At 42.0% G+C, this 20,329-nt stretch overlaps 1 protein-coding gene across 7 annotated transcripts; it reads right to left on the bottom strand.

Moving 5' to 3' along the window:
* Positions 1-582: 582 nt before the first annotated feature.
* ZNF346 (zinc finger protein 346) lies at positions 583-20,124 on the bottom strand. Of its 7 annotated transcripts, XR_003705268.2 has the most exons (8): positions 19,973-20,124; positions 14,483-14,586; positions 14,293-14,388; positions 13,525-13,711; positions 12,875-13,111; positions 9,171-9,256; positions 3,531-3,624; positions 583-2,178 (listed from the first exon to the last, which is right to left on the bottom strand). XR_003705268.2 is itself a non-coding variant. In XM_028718458.2 (7 exons), exons 1-7 carry the CDS (start codon positions 20,031-20,033, stop codon positions 2,073-2,075), a joined length of 885 nt encoding a protein of 294 aa, XP_028574291.2. In that variant the 5' UTR covers positions 20,034-20,123; the 3' UTR covers positions 583-2,072. The 7 variants fall into 7 exon arrangements, 6 of the variants coding, with proteins under 6 accessions (XP_028574291.2, XP_028574293.2, XP_077780774.1 ...); XM_028718458.2 differs by lacking the exon at positions 9,171-9,256 and having other exon boundaries at positions 19,973-20,123; XM_028718460.2 differs by lacking the exon at positions 9,171-9,256 and having other exon boundaries at positions 13,567-13,711; positions 19,973-20,123.
* Positions 20,125-20,329: the final 205 nt, after the last annotated feature.

Below are 20,329 nucleotides of genomic sequence, written 5' to 3'. Positions count from 1 at the left end.
TGCGGTAATGAATCGTCATTGTAGGGAAGATAAGAGGGAATGCAAGAAAATGCACCGCTGGTGTGGTCTGACATGAACCTTACCCTGACTAACAATACTGCTGGGAAAGCACAGACGAAGACTCTCTTAAGTGTTCTAGGGTGGTACAGACTGAGTACACAGACATATCCAAGAGGAGTTGCATGTTAAGTGTAAATACTGGTAGCAATATTCACTCATTTCTATCGGAGCAATACAGCAGATGGAGGCACAGAGGGTATCAGAAAAGAGAGAAAGAGTGTGTCTCCAGTCAATACCCTGCCCCACTCCTGTAGTCAGAATGGAAAGGGGAGCAAAATCACAATGAAAGCCACCAGATAAGGTAGAGGACAGGATAGTCTATCTCACATACCTAGGTTCCAAAAATAACTGCCACCCAGAAGATGAGGTCAGGAATGTAATGAAGAATGAGAGGCCCTATGAGACACAGAATTGAACCGTCTACATAGAATACTGTTTTGCTGCTAATTATGGGGACTCATGGGCTAAACAAACTTATAAGCAGGGACGACTCCAAAGCTGTAGTCAGTCAAGACTCAAGAGTACAAGCTGTCCAATTTTAATGAATGTCCATTTTGATCAATAACACTGAAGCAATTAGGTAGGAAGGGAGAAGCACTAAGGAAAAAAGAACCACATCCTGTTTTGAACACGAGTAGAAAAGCAGTTTAACGATGGGCTAGGCAAGAGAGGAGTATCTCACATCTCTTGCCTTTATGCTTATGTGAGTGGGGTTTTTTTACAAATAAGATTAGCATTTCAACTGATTGTTTTGGAAACAGGCCATCTGGCAGACTTGAAACAAACTCAGATGTTAGGAGACTTCAAGCTTACCATCTTATATCCATACAAGGGAAAAGGAAATGACCAAAACGCAAACTAATTTTACCTCTGTCCAAACAAAGCATAGTCAGTTTGCCTCAAGCAGCATTCCCAGCTGCTACCTATGTTGTTTTCCGAGTCTCAGGAAGCAATCGGAAAGAATGTCTTGTCTCTGAGAAATGGTTTCACATGGATGGAAACTAGTTCTTGGACTTGCAAAGTTCACAAGTGGAAGGCCCACAATGCTATGCAAAGCACTATTTTCCAGCTTAGAATTGCCTCAAAGTCAGACCATAGCTGCTTCTTCTTTCACCCTTGCTAAACCTTTGTACAAATTAATTAAAACGCTTTAAGGTTCTGAAAAAGGACATTTTTTCAAACCTTCCATCATACCAAAAAAACATTTCTGATGAACATTTAACACAACAGAAAGCTGTACATAGTGAGGCTCAAAAGCACAAGTTTCCACAAGTATGCCAGGAACCGAGGGAGAAGCGCAGTTTTCTGGAGGCACTCCTTCTGCTTGCTTTTCTGAAGCAGATTATGCATACTACTAACAGAAACAGCTTTTTATTAAACAGATTACCAGATGTTCCAGAACCAACATCTGCAGAACTACAAAAAGGATGCAAATGGCATATTGGTGACCTAAGAAACTCTGCACACAAACCCAGTTAATTCAGAAAGGGGCACGACAAACACAGCGATGCAACACCCCATTTCTAGGCAAGGAGGAGATCATCAGTCTGTCCATTATGCCCATTCCACATCTCACATTTAACAAGCACCCCATAACCAAGAATTATGAACTTTCTTCCAAAGGTTGCTCTTCTCTGGCTGGTAGTGGGTGTAGAACTCCCGCCTGCTTCTTCCGGGCAGAGGGAAAGGATGGGCTCGAGATAGAACACTGGTAGGTGCCAAGTCTTACTTGTGCCAGACACAACTCCTACTCCTTCCCACCTCACCCATCAGCCGTTACAGCAAGAGATTACACAATGAAAACTATTCTAAAGGTCTTTGCAAATGCCAACTAGTATATCTGTCCCTTCTAGATCCTTTAGCCAATAGTTAGTTCTGAATCAGCTAAACTTGTACACTGCAGGATAGGAGGGTTTCATTCAGCCAGAGGAACAATAAAACCGTAGTGGGTTGAGAAGCGATGTTCACTTTTGGGCCACCGGCAATCCAAAAAGAGTGCAGGAGCTTCCTCTCTAGAGATCTTGGCTAAAATAGCTGTAGCCATCAGGGCCCGTTGTCTCCTCTCGTGTGTACAGCTGCTTCTGGTACCGTGCTGTAACAGGTATTCCTCCTGGTATACTGTGGATTGAGACAGAGATGGGACAGATTATTGAAACCGCTTCAAAAATTATCACTGCAAAGTGTACAGAAAATGAACACCTGCTTATTGTGGAATCTCAAGCTGGACCAATACTGTGCAAAATCCAGTTGTCTTGAAAAATCCCACTTCCATTCACCACAATAAAACACCCTGCAAGTGAGTGATGGGTGGGGAGAGCAATCCGATAAGATCTGCAGTTTTAGCATACAAAAATGGCCTCACCTGTAGATTTAACTTCATACCAACGGAAAAGAATTATAAATCTTCAGATGATTTCTGCTAAAAGTTAACAGGATTATATGCAACAAGGCAGTACTGTCCACTTTTGGCAGAATGCCTAACCTGCAGCACAGACAGAGCCACAGCCCTAAAACTTGTTTGTCATGTAAAATGCCATGCATTTGGCAAACAGAGTTTCCCCAGCAAGTTGAGTGCATCCACGTGCTTGCACAGACTTGGTAAGACCAATGCCACCATCAGGATATAGCATCACCCAAGTGCTTAACGTATGCCATACAGAAAAGGTAATAAGATTTCTTTGATGCCATACCCTGTGAGTCTTCATGTTTTGCGGCGATTCCATGGTGCTTTGACTGGTCCCATAAAAACAAAATTAATATAATAGAACAATCTGCAGATCTCTGTGTTAAAATGATATAATAGAAAATATTTTTCCTTGCCACCCCCACGGTCCGAAAGACAGGCAACACACCACATGACATGTTCTATGTAAAATATTTTGCTTTATGGAGTTCTCCAAGAAAACCTGTACTCATTTGACAGTGACATATACTGGAAGTCCCCCCCCCCCAAATTTCTCTACAAACTTTATCAAAATTAAAAATGCTTTGGTGAAACAAACAAAAAAACAAAACAAAACTTTGAGTAGTAGATGCTGGGTATGGTACCTAGGAACTTGATGCTAATGACCAGAATAACAAGAGAAAGTCAAGAGGCCTGTTGACCTGTACATGTCTGAAGCACATGTATGGAAAGGCTACTACCCAAACCAAATAAGAGGTTACAGTTGCCAAATTGGCTTCATCAATTTGGTTCTGACCAAGTAGAGGGGCTCCACACCAGACAGCATCATTTGGAAAATCTGCAATGTGTCATTTGACTCATAAACCTCTCTTTCCCCAAAATGCTTATTACCTTTGGTACATAAGTAGCAACATAGACCTTTTAAACATTAGAGCTGCCTGCAGATGAATCTGATTTTTTTTTGGTAAAAATCCAGACTATAAGCCAGATGCGAGACAATGCTTCCTATTCAGTGGCAGATTATACAATGTAGCTACTACAGACAGAAGAATATTTAAACACTTACTGGTTCTTGTGTTTGAAGCCGCTGATGTGAGCTTGGTACTGCTCTATGGAGTTCAGTACTATGTTACAGCTTTCACATGGATATCCCTTCCCAGCTGAAAGACAGGGTTAAACAAGTGTGAGCACCAAATTCACTGAAGCAAACACCCCAATGTCAATTACCAATTCTGAAGTGTTGCTCACAGTGACTAAGCCAAAGATGATGGTAGGAGTTCTAAGCCAGGGGAGAGGAACAGGATCCATCCAAATAGCTGGATTGTGAGTTCCCCCATGTGTCACTGGACAGGTGGAAAGGGCCATCCTATGGCAGGTCATCATGACAGCAGGAGACAAAAATTCATAGGAAAAATTTGAGGGACTCATGATTTTCCCTGCTAGCTTAGCTTGAACTCAAGCTGGGCTGCAAGGGAAGATTCCTGCCAAAGCAGAGTTTGCAGAGATAGGCTCCACTCAGGAGTTGAGTGGAATCAGCCACAGCATGGCTTGCATTGGGCACCAAATATAAAAGGTTGGTCAAATACAAGCCCCGCTTATCAACCAGGAGTGCACATCTGTACCTACCCCACAACCGATGCCGTATGTCAAGTGTGGGGCAGGTGGGCTTGATTTGGGGGACCTTGCTGGGCCTAATTAGGCCCGTATTAAGCTCATGGTTCCAGAGCTTCCCCACCAGCACACAGTGAGCTTAATCAACAACGTTTCCAAGAACAATTCCTCTGACTCAGGGTCAATTACAGAAGATGTGAGAGATCCACGATTAGATCTCCAAATATATCTATTTTTGCTGACAACTACTGAAGGGAGTTTCAAAATCTGAGTAGAGCACTGGTGCTGGGTAATTCTCCCTCACACCATTTTTATTATCTAAATGTTTTTGCCCCAGCTGCTGTTTGCCCCACTGGGGAAAAATACACAAGTATCTTTTACCCCGCATGGTAAACAGCAGCAGCTGCTGCAATACATGGGGGTGTGTTAGATAAAGAAAATGACATGGAAGGTATTAGGCCTAACCCCCTGCTTTCCTAGGGCCACTGCTCCAATTAAATTTAGTGGGGGGGGGGGCATTTAAAATAAAAATAACCAGAACAGGGTGTGGAGGGAGGGAAGGAGGGAGGGAGGGAGGGAGAGAGAGGAGGTTATTCCATTTGGCAAGCAATGCTTGCACTGACAAACGACCGGCACAGTGTGATGCTGAATTCCACTTCAAGTGTCTTGGGGCACCTTAAAGAATAACAAATTTAATACGGCACAAGCACTCTAGTTCTCAAAAGCTTATGTACTAATAAATGTTACCCTTTAAGGTGTCACAATACATTTTGTTGGTTTTGCTGCAACAGTTTCAAGTACGTGCCCTTCTAGAAAAAGTAAAAACAGAAATACAGGAAGATGTGATCACCGATCTCCTGTTCTTCACAGGACTCCCACTGCAATTTTATTTTCTATATTTGTCCCTTTTGCTCTGATGCTTAAATTGTTCCAGAAGAAAAGTAGAATATTTTAAAGCAAAGAAACAGAATGAGACACAGTGTGTTTCATAATGCAGTAGTATTCCATTTTGTGATTCATCTGCTTCAGGTCATCTATAGTTACTAGGGCTGCAATCCTAAACCAACTTGCATGGGACTAAGTCCCAAAAAACACACTGACACCCAATTCTGAGTAGATATACACAGGATTGTACTGTTGAACCACCTTTTGTAAGTATGGTATATAATGTATTCAAGCTATGTTGGTGGATTTTCTTCAGTATAGTTCTCCAGTAAAGACACGTATGTCTGTTTTATCATCTAGGGGACTGGTATCAGTGAGAGGAAAATTTAAGAGGCAAGGAATACACCAGTGTCTTCATGCTAATACTGCACAAGTATGGATGCCACATTGTAGGAAAGAATGAAGAATGGGTATATTATAATGGCAACTGTGCACTATGGAGAATTCCAAGGCTCAAAGCATCTGCTCAGATGAGAAAAATTGTGTTAAGGCTACATTCTAGAACGGTTTCTAACTGTGAAACTGGATCAGCCACTTGTAGAATCAATTTGGTTGGAAATACAGATTGTAACCATCTGATGCCTCAGAATTCTCACTTGGGAAGCATATTAAAGTGTTCTTGCCTGTAACTACCATCTCCTTTGCTGTAACAGCCCCAACTTTCTCTCTCAATGGGCTTTAATTATAGGAAATGCAGTTATGTAAGTAACTTGAACACTGTTGGAATATCTGTTCCCCAATGGTTAGGAAAAGCAACTTTTTACACAGCAGTAGTAGGAAATTTTTGAGTTTGTCTAGGCAAGGGTGGCCAATGTGGTGTCCTCCAGATGGTTCTTGGACTACAGCTCTCCTCAACCCTAAACATTGACCATGCTGGCTGAGGCTAATGGATGGAAGGCATTCACTGGCAAAAGCCTAATCCCCTGCTGTAAACCCACCTCCATAGTACAAGTCTACCATGCTACCCTGTGTGGAATATAGGAGTCAAAATGGGCATCCACATGAAAGGAGGTGCAGCACACACAGAGGCACAGTCGACAAGCATGTGATGTGGCTACTTAATACTGTATGACTATGAAACAGCAGACATCAGTCTTCGGCATCCTTCCACTTCCCCCAACTTATCTTAGCTGGAAATAGTTTTTAAGCAATTTCTGTGAACAATTTTCTCAGTTCTAATTTGCAAGTGTTGACAGTTTGGGAGTTCCAGATCTTAATAAAACTAACATTTTTGGGGCCTCTACCTTAACTCCCACCTGTTCCCATTTCAATGAATCAAATAAATCCAAACCAAGAAAATGAATTTTCTGTCTTTTCACTCAAGGATCATGAGAAATGTAAAATAAAGTTCTCTAGTCAGCTAGAAGGGGAGTCAATTTATCATAAGCACAACAGCACTAAAGGCTTAATCAAGGCGTATTTACCCAAACCTTGTAAACAGCCTGATGAAAACTCTTCTCAAAAGGATTGAACATACTATGGTGAATTCATGACACTGCTTCTGTACACTGGCTCACCAATCACACTGCTAAAGACTCAAGAGGAGCATTCTCAGCAAGGAGGAACAAAATACATTAAAGGTTTCAACAAAAAACAACACACATAAAACTTGAAATATCTCCCACCATTCAACGTTAGATGAGCCTGGGAGAAAACGTGTTCCTATCCACTTTCTCTATACCATGCATAAATTATAAACCTCCGTTATGCTCATGGGTCTCACACCACCGTTTTTTCCCAAGCTAAGAAACCTCAAATGTGATCCTTCCTAATAGGGGATTTTCTCCTCCACAGCATCATTCAGGATGCCTCTTTCGGCACCTTTTCCAGATATACAACTTTTCCCCTGACGTGCAGTGACTACTACTGTACACAGTATTTCAAGTGTGATCACACCATAGACTTATATAAAGGCACTTACATTTTTTACTTTTCAATTCCTTTCCTAATGATCCCCCATCACTGAATTATCCCTCCCCCCAGCAGCCAAACATCAAGAACAAAGGATTCATTCTGTATGTACTGGAAGAGAAGGTGAACTATTAGCCTATGGGGAAAAAAATCTACTGATTTCTAAATGAACAAAAAACGGGCATGAGAACAATACTGTTGCAGAACTGTGAAACTTCACTGTCTTTCGATGGAGGAAGATTTGGGCTTTTAGTTGAATTTACTGAAATGACACGCAATTCTTATTCCTGCTACGTTGTGCCACAGAAGTGAAGGTAATCAGCTGTTGATGATTGGTTTTATTTTGAAATGCCAAACCCCATTGAGGAGTTGGAAGTCAAAGTATTATGCCTTTCTACATACCTTAAATTAAAAACTCATTCACACTATTTGTCTGTGGTTACTGTACGGCAATTCTCATCAACAGCCTTCTAGGCCTCCTGAAAACCTACACAAATGGGTTGGGGGACACTCTGAATGCAGTGGGGGAAAGGGGTACTGCCTCTACCCACCCTTTCCTCCTCCAGCTCACCACACCACAGCCTACTGCATTCAGGAGTGCCTACCAACCACTGACAGTGGCTTTTCAGGGGGCTTAAAAGGCTGTCAGAGAGGGAAAGGGCAAGATGATTACCTTCCGACTACACCATTCTGCTGCCATTTCCCTGTTACCAAGCAACTGATACCAAGGTCTGCTTCATTAACACTGAATAGTATTTTCACAGCCTTTATATACAGGATATCTGTTTGCAAGAGGGCAGCAGATTTCCCACTTGCACAACAGGACTTCCTCTTTCTTTCTTCTTCCTGCATTCTCCCCCAAAACTGCTCCAAAGGGTTGGGGGACCCCTCCAGAGCAGCTCTGAATGGTGCATGGGGCTTCTGAGGAAGGAAAAAAGGGGGAAGCCTGTTCGTATGACCTTGCATTGTAGTCATATTTGTATAACATATATAGTCATGTAGTCCAGCACTGGCTGGTTTGCTGGCTACAGCTCCTTTCAGACAGAGATGAGTTGGCTACTGTACTCCATGCTTCCTAAATTCAAGATGGGGTTATTGCAAAGCACTCTACATGGAGCTGCCCTTGAAGATGACTTGGAGACTTCAAGTGGGGGTGGTGGCCTGGGAGAGGACATTCTCTGTGGTGGCCCATATGTTGTGGAGCTCCTGCCACACAGAGGGTACCATCATTATACAGCTTTCAGCAAATGCTGAAGACACACCTCTTTACCCTGGCTTTTGAAAATTTAGATGTATATTTTTAGGGCCCACATTGTTTTAAACTCTTTTAAATATTGTGGTTAAATGTTGTAACCTGCACTGGGATGCTAGGGTGAGGGGTTGGTAATTAATATCATTCATATCCTCTGCTATTTTTTCTTCTTCAGTAAGGACGTTTTCTGTACTTTATCAATATTCTTTAAACTTGACACCAACTGTATACATCTAATACAGCCACATCATACAAATGTTTGTTCCTTCTTGAATTCAGCATTTTTTTTCATTTGTATGTTTCACATTTATGCCAAGAAAGAGGCCCCTACGGCAGCTAACAAAATTGCAATGTAAGATATAATCACAAACAAGTTTCCCTAACATTATCAATAGTGCTAGCAGTAGTAAGAAGAACAGCAGCCCAGAGCACTTTCCTCAAGGGACTTTTCCAGGGAAGATCAGTCTTGGGACCTTTGGAAGGGGAGGGCATACCATTTATGCCTCCTTGGAAAGGAGGTTCTAAGGAAGGAGCTCCACTGGAAAAATCCCTGCCTATAGTAGCCATCCATCTGAATGTGGAGGCATCTAGAACAGGACCTCTAATGAGCTCAGCTTGAGAAGTTTTGAGGTGGTCTTTAAGATAGCTTGATCTAAGTCCTTTTAAAACCCTGAAGGTCAAAACCAGGACTCTTAATTTGGGTAGAATCCAGTGGATTTATTTATTTATCATTACTGTTCCACTCTTCTAGTGCTTCTGCTTGTTTCCAAACAAAGCAATTTTGAATTGGACATCACATATCATTTGCTTTTTATAACGTATTTGTTTCTTTTCTTCACTGTCCCTAGGAATTCTCTTTTCTCTTTCACCACTTCTTCCATGCCCTATAACATTGCTGCTCTTGTATTATCATTTTAGCTATTTGTTGAAAATAGTATAACCTGTATCAATGTTCTTGTATATCTATTTCCCCCCCTTGATTCTTACCAAGAGTATTTTTGTGCTCTCCTTCCATAGATAAGTTCCCTGGTCCTTGGTAAGATTTTGGTTCTGGGTTTCCCCCTGGGTTTGATCTATATTAAATAAAGGTTATTATTACTTTTCTATTTTTTAAAAAAATATTTAGATCTGCAACTTACCCTCTATGCATACATTGTTTGCATATTATTTGTTCTATATACTCTGCTGACCATGTTTCCCTCTCTCTCTTAAATATGCATTGCTTTATTTCCCCCCTTCTTCAGGATGTGTTTGAGGAGCTTGTTAGTTTGCCTGGATTTTGTAACAGGACATGGGGGATAGTCAACCCTGTGTCTTCTTTTCCCTCCACAGTCCCCTGTACTCCCCAATCTCCTCCAGAGGGTCCCCCTCCCTCTGGAAGAGATTCCCGGGATGTGCAGCGGCTGGAGAGGTAGAAGAAGTCCCATTTGCACAATTGGAAATCTGTTCTGACGCAGCCGGATGTCACCCATATTTTTTGTGTGTGCTTTTCTTAACAATTTTTTTAAAAAAACACCCTCAAAAAGTATCTGAGGATATCAGATAGCAGCACAAATGTAGAATTACCAAACCTCTCCACTGTTGCAATACCTCGATAAAGTTATATTAGTATAAGTTATATATTATATTTTAAGACAAATGTTCTTATCTGAGAACACTGCCCCCAAATTACAGGCATCAAGGAGCTAAAGGGGGGCAGGACTGGTGTGTGTGTGTGGGGGGGATGTGATGAGCAAAGTTCAAGCTAGGTGGCAAAACTCAGCACTGCTCCTCCTGGTAATGCTAGCTACCTTTCAAAATCCCCAGAGCTGCTAGAATGAAAATATGCAATGATGAAACATCTTTCTGACAGGGGCATCTAAGGACTTGTCATCATTGACTTTTGCCCTCTATCTTCTGAAACATTACCCCACCCACCCTTCTTCTTTATTCTGTGGTGATCGCTCGTGGCACAGTAAGATTGCCTTCCATGAACATGGTTTTAACAGTGAGTCCGTATGGTAGCCTGCATATGGAGAGGCTATTTTAGTTCAGCCTTTTAGTTTTGACTCACATTAAATTTATATAATCTGCTTGTGTTCATTTGGATACCAAATTCTCCTTCTGCGTTTCAGTTCTCTCTCCCTGCTTCTACCCTTTGCTGAACTGCTCCTCTCTGCACCTACTATCTGCCAGGCATGTGAAAAGCACATTGGCACATTAAATACCCTGCTCCTAATCATTATGTTCCTATCAGTCCTACTCTGTGCAAAGTTGTGCATTCCAGTCTATTGTGTGGCATGGAACTTATTCACATCAAACTCTGTACAGAATCACACTACGCATTATTAAAGTTGAAAGGCAGAGGCTGTTTTTAATTGAGAATTACTTTTTACTTGGGAATTACTTTCCCAATTAAATGCACTTAAAAATAAATAAGGTTTCTGGCATATATATTCAGTATTCATCTTTAGGTTCTTATTCTGCAATCTTTAAGAGTGAACAATTTTTGTATATGTTCAAAACACACAGTTGAGAGCTCCACTTATTATGCCACTTTGTGTTAATGAACCTTAATACCATCACAATGTCTTTTTTTCAACAAAATGCATAGCTAAGTCACTACTTTGAAAGAAATTTCTTGGATGCTTTGCACTGCGTATCATTGCTTGATACAAGCTGTAATAAAGGTTCCATTTTCTAATCCAGAGAGATACTGCACAAACCTTAACAGGTTCTCATTGTTTTCTACAGATGTATATTTTGAATATTCAACTTTTTTTTCCAAATCAACCAACTGTGGCTTGACTTAAGTGATGTAATAAAACTTCAGCTACTTCAAATGGCTTTGAATTTGCCAATGCTTGCACTGTCAGACTAATTTGTAGATGGCTCAAGCTTTGGGGTTGGATAGCCCAGACTCATTTATTAAACCATATGTTTCCAAGATGTTACTTATTTAAATTCCATAGTCTTAACTACCTTGCTGAGGCAATTTTGAAAATACATTAATTCCCTCCCATAGGTCAGCTTCATTTGATGGTTGTCAAATCCACAATGTATGCAAACATTTGTCCTAATCAAAAAGGCACTTTGAAAGATATTGTTTCTTCAGCGGCCTTTTCTATATACCCTTTTATATTGCTTACTTTTAAATGTTCATAGCTGCTGCTCTACAGTACATAGAGTTAGATCCAGGTTAACAGGTGGATTTTATATTCTCAGAAATGGGGACTCAGTCATCCTTCTAACTGCTGTAAATGCAACCTCAAACCTGCAAAGCATCTATCATACCTTCATTTACTAGCTCTTCCCACATTCCATCTTAATGCAGACTCCATACATGGAACCAAGACCAATTGTTTTCCCTCTCTCTCTACCACTTTAGGGCTAACCTCTTTGAGTGCCTCAGTGGTTAGCCCTAAAGTGATCAGACCTAAACTAGCATCTTGATAATCAAGCAAGGAGTTAAACCTGGCCTGCATCCAACATCTTACATCTTACATGCTGATGAGGTATTCAACACAGGTGACTATCTTGGAAATGGGTGTAATAACACTGTTTACTGCCATGGTTGATGTCTTCTATATTCTTTGTACTGAATACAATCATGTTGTGAACGACTATGTCACGTTGGGAGCTGGATTTTTATCCCAAGCCAAGGAGAATGTTCTATGCTGGATATGCAGTACTGTATGTCTTCACTATTTTGTTTGACCTATTGATTACAGTGTAACTATCACAGAGCCACAGTGAAGCTTTGTCTCTTTCTCCCACCTACCCCCCATGCTCATGTAATTCAGAAAGTTTCCTTTTCAAAGTGTTTAGACCAGGCATAGGCAAACTTGGCCCTCCAGATGTTTTGGGACTACAACTCCCATCATCCCTGACCACTGGTCCTGTTAGCAAAGGATAATGGGAGTTATAGTCCCAAAACATCTGGAGGGCCGAGTTTGCCTATGCCTGGTGTAGATAGACTATTAAAAAAAGAAAGAGAGAGAGAGAGAATACACTGTCAATTCTCTGCTCTCCATTCAATCCAACACCTCCAACTACCTGGTAATTCTCAATATAACCTGGACAACTTCTCGTACTTTCTCAGAAGCCCTTATTTCCCCATTCACATGCTTTTTCAATTGGCACTGTCACCACACACAGGCATAAACTGTTGCTTTTCTTTTCAACTTTTGCCCCCCAAAGTCGGTCTATTTCCAAGTCATCTTGCTTCTCCCTTTCCAACATTACAAAAATATGGGCCCTTCTCTTTGCCCCTTCAGCAAAAGCTCTTGCCCATAACTTGGTCATGCCTTGCTGTGACTCCTACATTCTTGTCTAGTCTTCCACTGTCTCACCTTCACTCACATTCATCCAGCACTCTGCATTTTCCTCTCACCCTTCCAAGTTTCAACCACCTCCCTCCTTTCAAGTACACATGTGTGGCTGGAGGTTCTTCTTCGTGTTCAGGATTTTGTGGGGAGCTGGGAGTCTTTCCCACCTCAAACCAAGATTTTCCCGACTACTTCTGCCTGTCCCCAACTGAAGGGATCAACTCAAGCCCATTCCCTCTACAACTGGTATACCTAATGTAGTGAATTATTTGAGAGCTTGCTTTCCATGCAGGGCATTCCCAACAGAAGGCGAGTTGTGGCTTTGCAAACCTTTACAACTCTTCACGCTCTTTATTCTGGAAAGTCTTGCTGTTAAAAACTCACCTGTTGAAGCTGCAGGTTCATCGGGGCTTCTCCCATAGTGTGCCATTAGCTTAAGTTTGGTCTCCTGCTTTTTGTGTTTCTTGCCCACGTAGTGTTGTTTTGCCATCAGGGGATTGTTGAATGTGGCATGACAGAGACTGCAGAATTTGTCTGGGTCAGAAGTGTTTTGGTTCTCTTCATTAGAGGGCACAGTAGTGGGAGGCGGGTTAGCTGGTTGTTTCTGAGCAGGTACAGCTCCTGTAAAATCAACCCCCCCAAAACATATGAAGAAAATCCAATCAGAAAAGTCTAAGGCACAATTTCATGTAATCAGAACAAGCACAATAATCTCAATTGTGCCAAAACATCCCACTTAGAATAATTATTTTCTACATAAGGTTTGGATGAGCTTACTGTGGGCATATACATAAATATTAGCTACCAAAACAGTGATCAAAGATAACAAAGAAAGATTTTGGTGTAAGGTTTTTTATGTCTATCTATCTCTGACCTCCAGGGTCATCAAGAAAATTAATCACACCAGAATGCAAAATTTCAACTGGAAAACATGTTTTCTTGAACTCCCTCAGTGTCTGCCTCATTATCATATATGTGAAGCAGGGTTCACTCTTCTGTGTTTGTACAATAGATACCCAGGAGCCTATTCTGACCTGGACTTTTCAGCACAGCACCAGGAGACAATTCCTCTGTACCTTCTGCTTTAGGAGGTTGCTGCTTCAGCTTCAGATTCTTGGCATGGGTCTTGCCTAGGTAATGGGAGTTAGCCACAACAGGCGACGAAAAGGTCATATTACAGATGGGGCAGCATTTGTTCCTGTCTTCTTCACTGCTGCCCTCCTGTTTGTAAGAAGGAATGAAAAAAAAATTACTGGGGCTGCAGAATGAAAGTTCATCAGCAAAGTGTTCCACGTTCAGTAACTGGAATTTCTTTTGTTCAGATTCACCCTATCCTTTACGGAACACACTGAAAGAAGCTAGAGAAGACTTTTAAAGCTATTCAAGACAAGTTATGCAGCAAGATACAATTGCCATTCAGTTAGTAGTTTCTGTTACTACAAACAGAATTCTCAATAGTGTGCCAAGGCTGAATTCTACTTTTCAAATAAATTTAATATGAAAAGGGCTTATTATAAGTAGAGCATATAACCATTTTATTCCCAATGGTTTTTGAATGAGTTATCTCCTTGCACTCAGCTTCTTCGTTTTTCAGTGTACAGGTACATACAATTAGGTGGGCAAAGTTTAAATGTGCATTTGCCTAAGCAGAATAATGCATAGATTGTTCTTGCAAACAGTGCCTGATCTTCAAAATCCTCACTGGTGCATTATTCCACAATCCAAGAAACGCTATTTGCCAAACTTTCTAGTGCATTAAATTCTTTTACTTGTCCTTGGATTTCTGGCCTGACTGGCATTACCTGCTTTGTATCCAGCTTTATTTTCTTGCTTGAGCAGACCTCCTCTTCACCATGGATAGCCATGTATCGACGAACTTTGTTGGCATGTTTCTTACTCTGAAGGAAACAGTATAGAAGAGCAACATAAACATCTCAGGAATCCCACACACTCTGGGCAAATTTCAGTAACTGCCTGTAGATTTAAGCATACCTGATAATGAGCGAGCTTCTGTGACTCGGAAATGAGCACTGCACTACACACTTTACAATGGGCATCTGTGAAGATGTGGCTGTTCTCTTTGATCATACGATCCACTGCAAAAAGCAAGCACACCAATATTAAAAACAAAACAAAACAAACAAAAACAACAGGAAACTTTGCCAAGGACCCAGCTATCGCCTCTTAGGGGTTTTGCCAGCATCACACAAATGTTCGCACCAACTTTGAACACTGGTTAAATAAAGGTCTTGTGGCAGATAATGACAATTCTAATTCCCCAATCGAGGAGACGTAATTTAAAACATGTAAATACATTAAGGCAGGTTTTTTTTTTCTTATCCCACATTCAAAGAAGGGTGAAAATGCACATGAGGTGGGAATCATCTAGTAATAACACAGCAAAGAATGAGATGTCTACTGTTTCTTTGATACGCTGCATAGCATACTTTCCATCAGGGATGAAGTATAGGATTGAGCAATTTCCACACTGCTACATAAAGGACAGGCTAACAATAAGGAATCATGCAAAGGCAGAAGTAACTCTACTGTTAAGTGACATGCCAGGAGTCCGCTGCAGAATAAAACCATTTCCAACAACTGCAATTAATGATTTACCATGTAAATAATGTCGTTTAAGTCAGCACAGAACACTACACAGAAAGGCTCGATATTTCTTCCTACCATTGATCCATGCCCAATTTTAAGTACAATGCCAATGCTTTCATTAGTCTTCAGCTAAACAGTCAATTGGCTAATGGGTCTTTCAGTTAGAGACGCACAGAATGTCTGGAATTGTTTTCCATTTCCAAAGTTGCAATGCTTAGTGCCTCAACAGTGTCAAGATGATAAGTATCACTTTGTGGTCAGCAGCTTGGTCAGTGTGGTGTGCATGTATGCAGGTCTCTTAGGCAATGATCTTACAAGCACGAAGTTGCTATTTACACACTGAGTAAGAGGCAGACTGGAAATATACAAAAGTGAGGGTAGAAAACCTTCACAGCTGTGATTGATTTGTAACTGTCTTCAAACACATCCCTTACATTCACTTTACAAACTCCTCAAAATCATTATATTGACATGACAAAGTGCATTTCAAATACTGCCATTAGGCACATCAGGGGAAGGAGATCTATTTTTTTTTAATGACCCAGTACAACTTAGTATCATCAGCAAACCTGGCCACCCCACTGCTCACTCTTAACTCTAGTTTATTAACAAGTTAAAAAGCACAAGTCCCAATACTGAACCTTGTAGGACTCCAGTTTCTACATCTCTCCATTTGGAGAGCTGTCCATTTATTCCTACTCTTTGCTTCCTGCAACATAACCAATTCCTGATCCACTAGAGGAGCTATCCTCTTATTCCTTGACTTATGCAGGACTCTTTGATGGATTCGAAAATCCAAGTATACTATGTTAACTGGATCACCTCTATCCATATGCTTGCTGACACTCTCAAATAACTCTAATAGGCTTGTGAGACAGGCCTTGCCCTTGCAGAAGCCATGCTGGCTCTGCTTCAGTAAGGCTTGCTCTTCTATATGCTTGGTTATTTTAGCAAGTTTCCCCAGTACAGACATTAAGCTAACTGCTCTGTAATTTCCCAGATTCTCCCCTCACGGGTTCCTTTTTCAAAATTGTTGTTACATTGGCTACTTTCCAGTCCTTGGGTGGGAAGGACAAGCTGCATATTTTTGTTCGAAGATCAGCAACTTCACATATGAGTTCTTTGAGAACTCTCAGGTGGCTGCCATCTGGACCTGGCAATTCGTCAGTTCTGATTTTGTCTATTAGGCCTCTCATCACTACTATCTGCCTCATCTATACATCCCAGATAAAAACACTCAATCATATATCCTCAATTATTTCCAGCTCATTCTGCATAATCATAGAGGCTGCAGCAGAGGGAGAGAAGGGAAGAATAACTATTTTACCAACTCTGCTGAGAGACCAGCTCCTTTCGTGTCTTTTAGATTGTAACTCTGAAGGCAAATACATTTTTTTTTAAAAAAAACTAATTTAGAAGTTACTTTGGGACTCTGTTTGGCTGAAGTATGTGGTGAAAATGCTTTAAATTACTAAAATAAAAAAAATGAAAGGGAAAACTTGGTATCAAATACCGTATTTTTCGCACCATAGGGCGCACTGGACTGTAGGGCGCACCTAGTTTTTAGACGGGGAAATCAATAAAAAAAATCTCTTCCCCCCCCCAGCCCCAAAGAGCAGCGTACATGCTGCGCACAACCTCTCCCTGCCGGAGGGGTTGTGCGCGGCTATGTAACAAGCCAAGGCAGCGAGCGGGATGGATCCCGCTGGCTGCTTTGGCTTCCTCTTTAGCCACGCGCAATCCCTCCCTGCCGGGAGAGGCTGCGCAGGGCTAAAGAAGCCATAGCCCCGCGCAGCCTCTCCATGCCGGAGGGGTTGCGTGCGGCTATGGCACAAGCCTGCATTCGCTCCATAGGATGCACACACATTTCCCCTAAATTTTTGGAGGGGAAAAACTGTGTCTAATGGAGCGAAAAATACGGTAGGCTATCCTTAGGAAGGTTAGTGACAGAAGACTTGTGGCACCTTTGCTGAATCCACAAGTGCATTTAATCTCATTATCATTATTTGCATAGCATATACAGAACTTGAGTAAGTTTATTCCACTACCACCCCATCTCACACAGAAGTATACAACTCTTACGTCTTGAGGAACCAAGTAAAAAAAAATTACTACTAAATTAAGGTCATTTCCAAAATAACACTCAGTCTAAACTCACATATTTTATATAATCTAGGTTAATATCATTCTAACAAGCAGTTAGTGATGCTTTTATCTTGAATTTACGTTGTAAGAAATACCTTACTTGCAGAGGCAGTCAAAAGTTAGAGTTGATTTAATAAAACAGATAACTTGTAATAGTTGACTTTCAGCACACTATCTAGCATTACTTAGATATCCAATATTACTCTCGAAATAAAAAAAAAAAATTGTCCAGTAGACCCTAGAGACCAACCAAGTTTGTTCTGGGTACAGTGGTACCTCGGGTTAAGTACTTAATTCATTCCGGAGGTCCGTTCTTAACCTGAAACTGTTCTTAACCTGAAGCACCACTTTAGCTAATGGGGCCTCCCGCTGCCGCCAGAGCACGATTTCTGTTCTCATCCTGAAGCAAAGTTCTTAACCTGAAGCACTATTTCTGGGTTAGCGGAGTATGTAACCTGAAGCGTATGTAACCTGAGGTACCACTGTATAAGCTTTCATGTGCATGCATACTTCTTCAGATACACTGAAACAGAAGTCACCAGACCCTTATATATAGTGGGAGGGTGGGGTGGGGTTTTTCTCAGAAGGGTTGCAGGAGATGGGTGATTGACTCAATGGGTATGGTAAACCTGTTGACGACTAGTTACAGGTAGGTGTTGGTCTGCCAACTTAGAGGCCAACTAAGTTTGTTATTGGTATGAGCTTTCATGTGCATGCACACTTCTTCAGATACACTGAAACAGAAGTTGACAACTGTTAACGACTGCAATTAGTCCTACAGGAAAAAGCAAGGGATAGTATGCAGATGACCAAAAATAGCTTTAGAATGTGTGATGAGACAAGAATCCAATATCTCTATTCAGACCAGGTCTCTCCATAGTTTTCAGTTTAGTAGTAAGTTGTAATTCAGTTTAGTAATGATTAAATATGACAATTGCTAACAGCACAAAGTATTTTCTGCAGCCTAGTGACATACGGTGGCTTAACAAGAAACATCAAACTTTAAACAGAACTGTACTCACTACACATTTCTCCCAAAAGGTTCACAACTGGACATGGTAACAACAGAACAAAGTTAAGGGGGGGGGAGAGCTTTGAGTACATTATAAACAGTAGTTTTCCTGTAACAGCTGGGCAGAGACTCCTGTTTCACCTTTTCTACAGTAAACAAAATGCTTCTAAAAATTTTAGCAATTGTGAACAAGAGTAAGACTGCTGTCCTAAGACCACCATATTGCATTAAATATGTATTTGTACAGCTATTTCGAAAGAAGCTGAATGGGGGCAGGGGGAATGCTCCAGTGAGACTTGCATTTAAGGAATTGGGTCTATAAAAATACAAAATCAGCATCGAAAGCAGGGATAAGGAACCTGTGGCCCTCCTGATGTTGTTGGATTCCAGCTCCCATCATACCTGAACATTGGCCAAGTTGACTGGGGCTGATGGAAGTTGGAACATTTGGAAGGCCACAGATTTTTGAGTCCTGTCCAAGGCAGTACAGTACAACATAACAGAATAAAGTTTGCAAGCTGAATATTTGCACTGTCCATAATCTGGCAAACCTACATGTCACTGAATGACAAAGATTCAGAAAGCACAGGGTTAGGATTTCAGTGATTAAGGGATGAGGAAACACACCCAACCCACATGTTTATCACCCCCATTCTCATGCCTTCCCGTTATTTCACCAACATTTTCAATTTCTTGCAAATTGTCTAACTTTGCTGTGACCACAGAACACGTATTACACAGGTTGCAGACCAGTAGACAGTAATGCTGCAGTAAATCAAGAGTTCTCTGCAGGTACTCACTCATCCTAGGTTCATCCACCCTCACCCACATCCCAACAAGAACATTTTGCTGCTGTTCATAAATTTTATTGTTCTGAACGGGAACTGCAAGCACATCAATAACTGAAATGTATGGCACAGAACTTGGGACACTGTAAAGTTTGTTGTTTCTTTAAGACACCACTCTGGAAGTTTAAGGAAGAAAGGAGAGTATGTATTTTCAACCCATTAGGAGGAGGATAGAAATCTAATCCCGTTCGTAAAAAAACAAGCCAAGGGGATTTAGGAAATCACACAGCCACACATTCACAAACCATACATAGTAGGGGGAGAGCTGCATATGTACCATAATCTGCGAATCATACACTGTCCCATAAAGCAGACACGAAAGTTCACTTCCCTCATCACACAGAAGAGCAAGGAACAAATGGCATGTGAGGGGACAGAGAAGCCAGATCTAAAGCCACTCTAACGAGGATTTCACTAGCAGGGGGAGGACGACACATTCTTCTACGCCCGCTCAATAAGCACTGAAGCCTTGAGGCAGCTGAAGTGATGGCTAGACCTGAATGTGTAAGATGCAAGCTTTTGTGGGACCTAGCCTACAAAATATTACATTTTGTGAGTGTGTGTATATTAAAAACCAGGATCGATGGGAATTGGAAGCTTCAGGCTGCGAAACAAGCAGCGGAGGACTTCTTGGAGGTGGCGGAAAGAACGCAGCGTTAAAGGGACGCTCGCTCCGCCTCCGTGGGTCAAAAGAATCGGTAGCCACTGGCAGCCACACGCGGGTCGAAGTGGGGAGAAGAGAGGCCAAGAGGCCCCACCCACCACGCTCCTGGTGCAGCGCAGTAAAGCAGAGCCGGGCGGGGCAGAGTAAGGAGGAGGCAAACCCCCGCCTCCCTCAGAAGGAAGATGACAGAAGCGCCCCCGCCTCACCTGCCTCCTTCCCCACCGGTAAGGCTGAAGCGTCCCCGTTGCTATCCGCCTCGTCCGCCATCTTATCCCCGCGTCGCCGCCCCCGAGGTACCCGCCTTCCCCCGGACCTCTCGTGGATCCCGCGAGATGCGCCTCTCTCCAAGACACGTATCGCGAGACCTCTCCCACCGCGCAGCCCGGGAACCGAAAAGATCGGGAACCGCGAGGAGAATCGAACGCCCTCGCGATATTTGGGTTGCACGTGATCGAAGCCGCCTCTCCCTGGGCGTCCATTTCTCTTGAGGGCACTGGGAGGGCCGAGCGGGAAGCAGTTGCTATGGGGATGCAACCTGGCGGCATGGCCGCTGTCGTGAGGAG

Source organism: Podarcis muralis, chromosome 2 (assembly GCF_964188315.1).
Source record: "Podarcis muralis chromosome 2, rPodMur119.hap1.1, whole genome shotgun sequence".
Classification (NCBI taxonomy): Eukaryota; Metazoa; Chordata; class Lepidosauria; order Squamata; family Lacertidae; genus Podarcis; species Podarcis muralis.
The sequence above is the reverse complement of the archived record's forward strand: the minus strand, read 5'-3'. Positions and strand labels throughout refer to the sequence as shown.

Excerpts from the sequence above, each read along its gene's own strand:
- ZNF346 (XM_077924646.1), bottom strand. The coding sequence starts at position 20,033 with ATGGCGGACGAGGCGGATAGCAACGGGGACGCTTCAGCCTTACCGGTG. Across the intron at positions 14,389-14,482 it reads AGAAGCTCGCTCATTATCAG|AGTAAGAAACATGCCAACAA; the intron begins GTATGCTTAAAT and ends TGTTTCCTTCAG. Across the intron at positions 13,712-14,292 it reads TAAAGCTGGATACAAAGCAG|GAGGGCAGCAGTGAAGAAGA; the intron begins GTAATGCCAGTC and ends TCTTACAAACAG.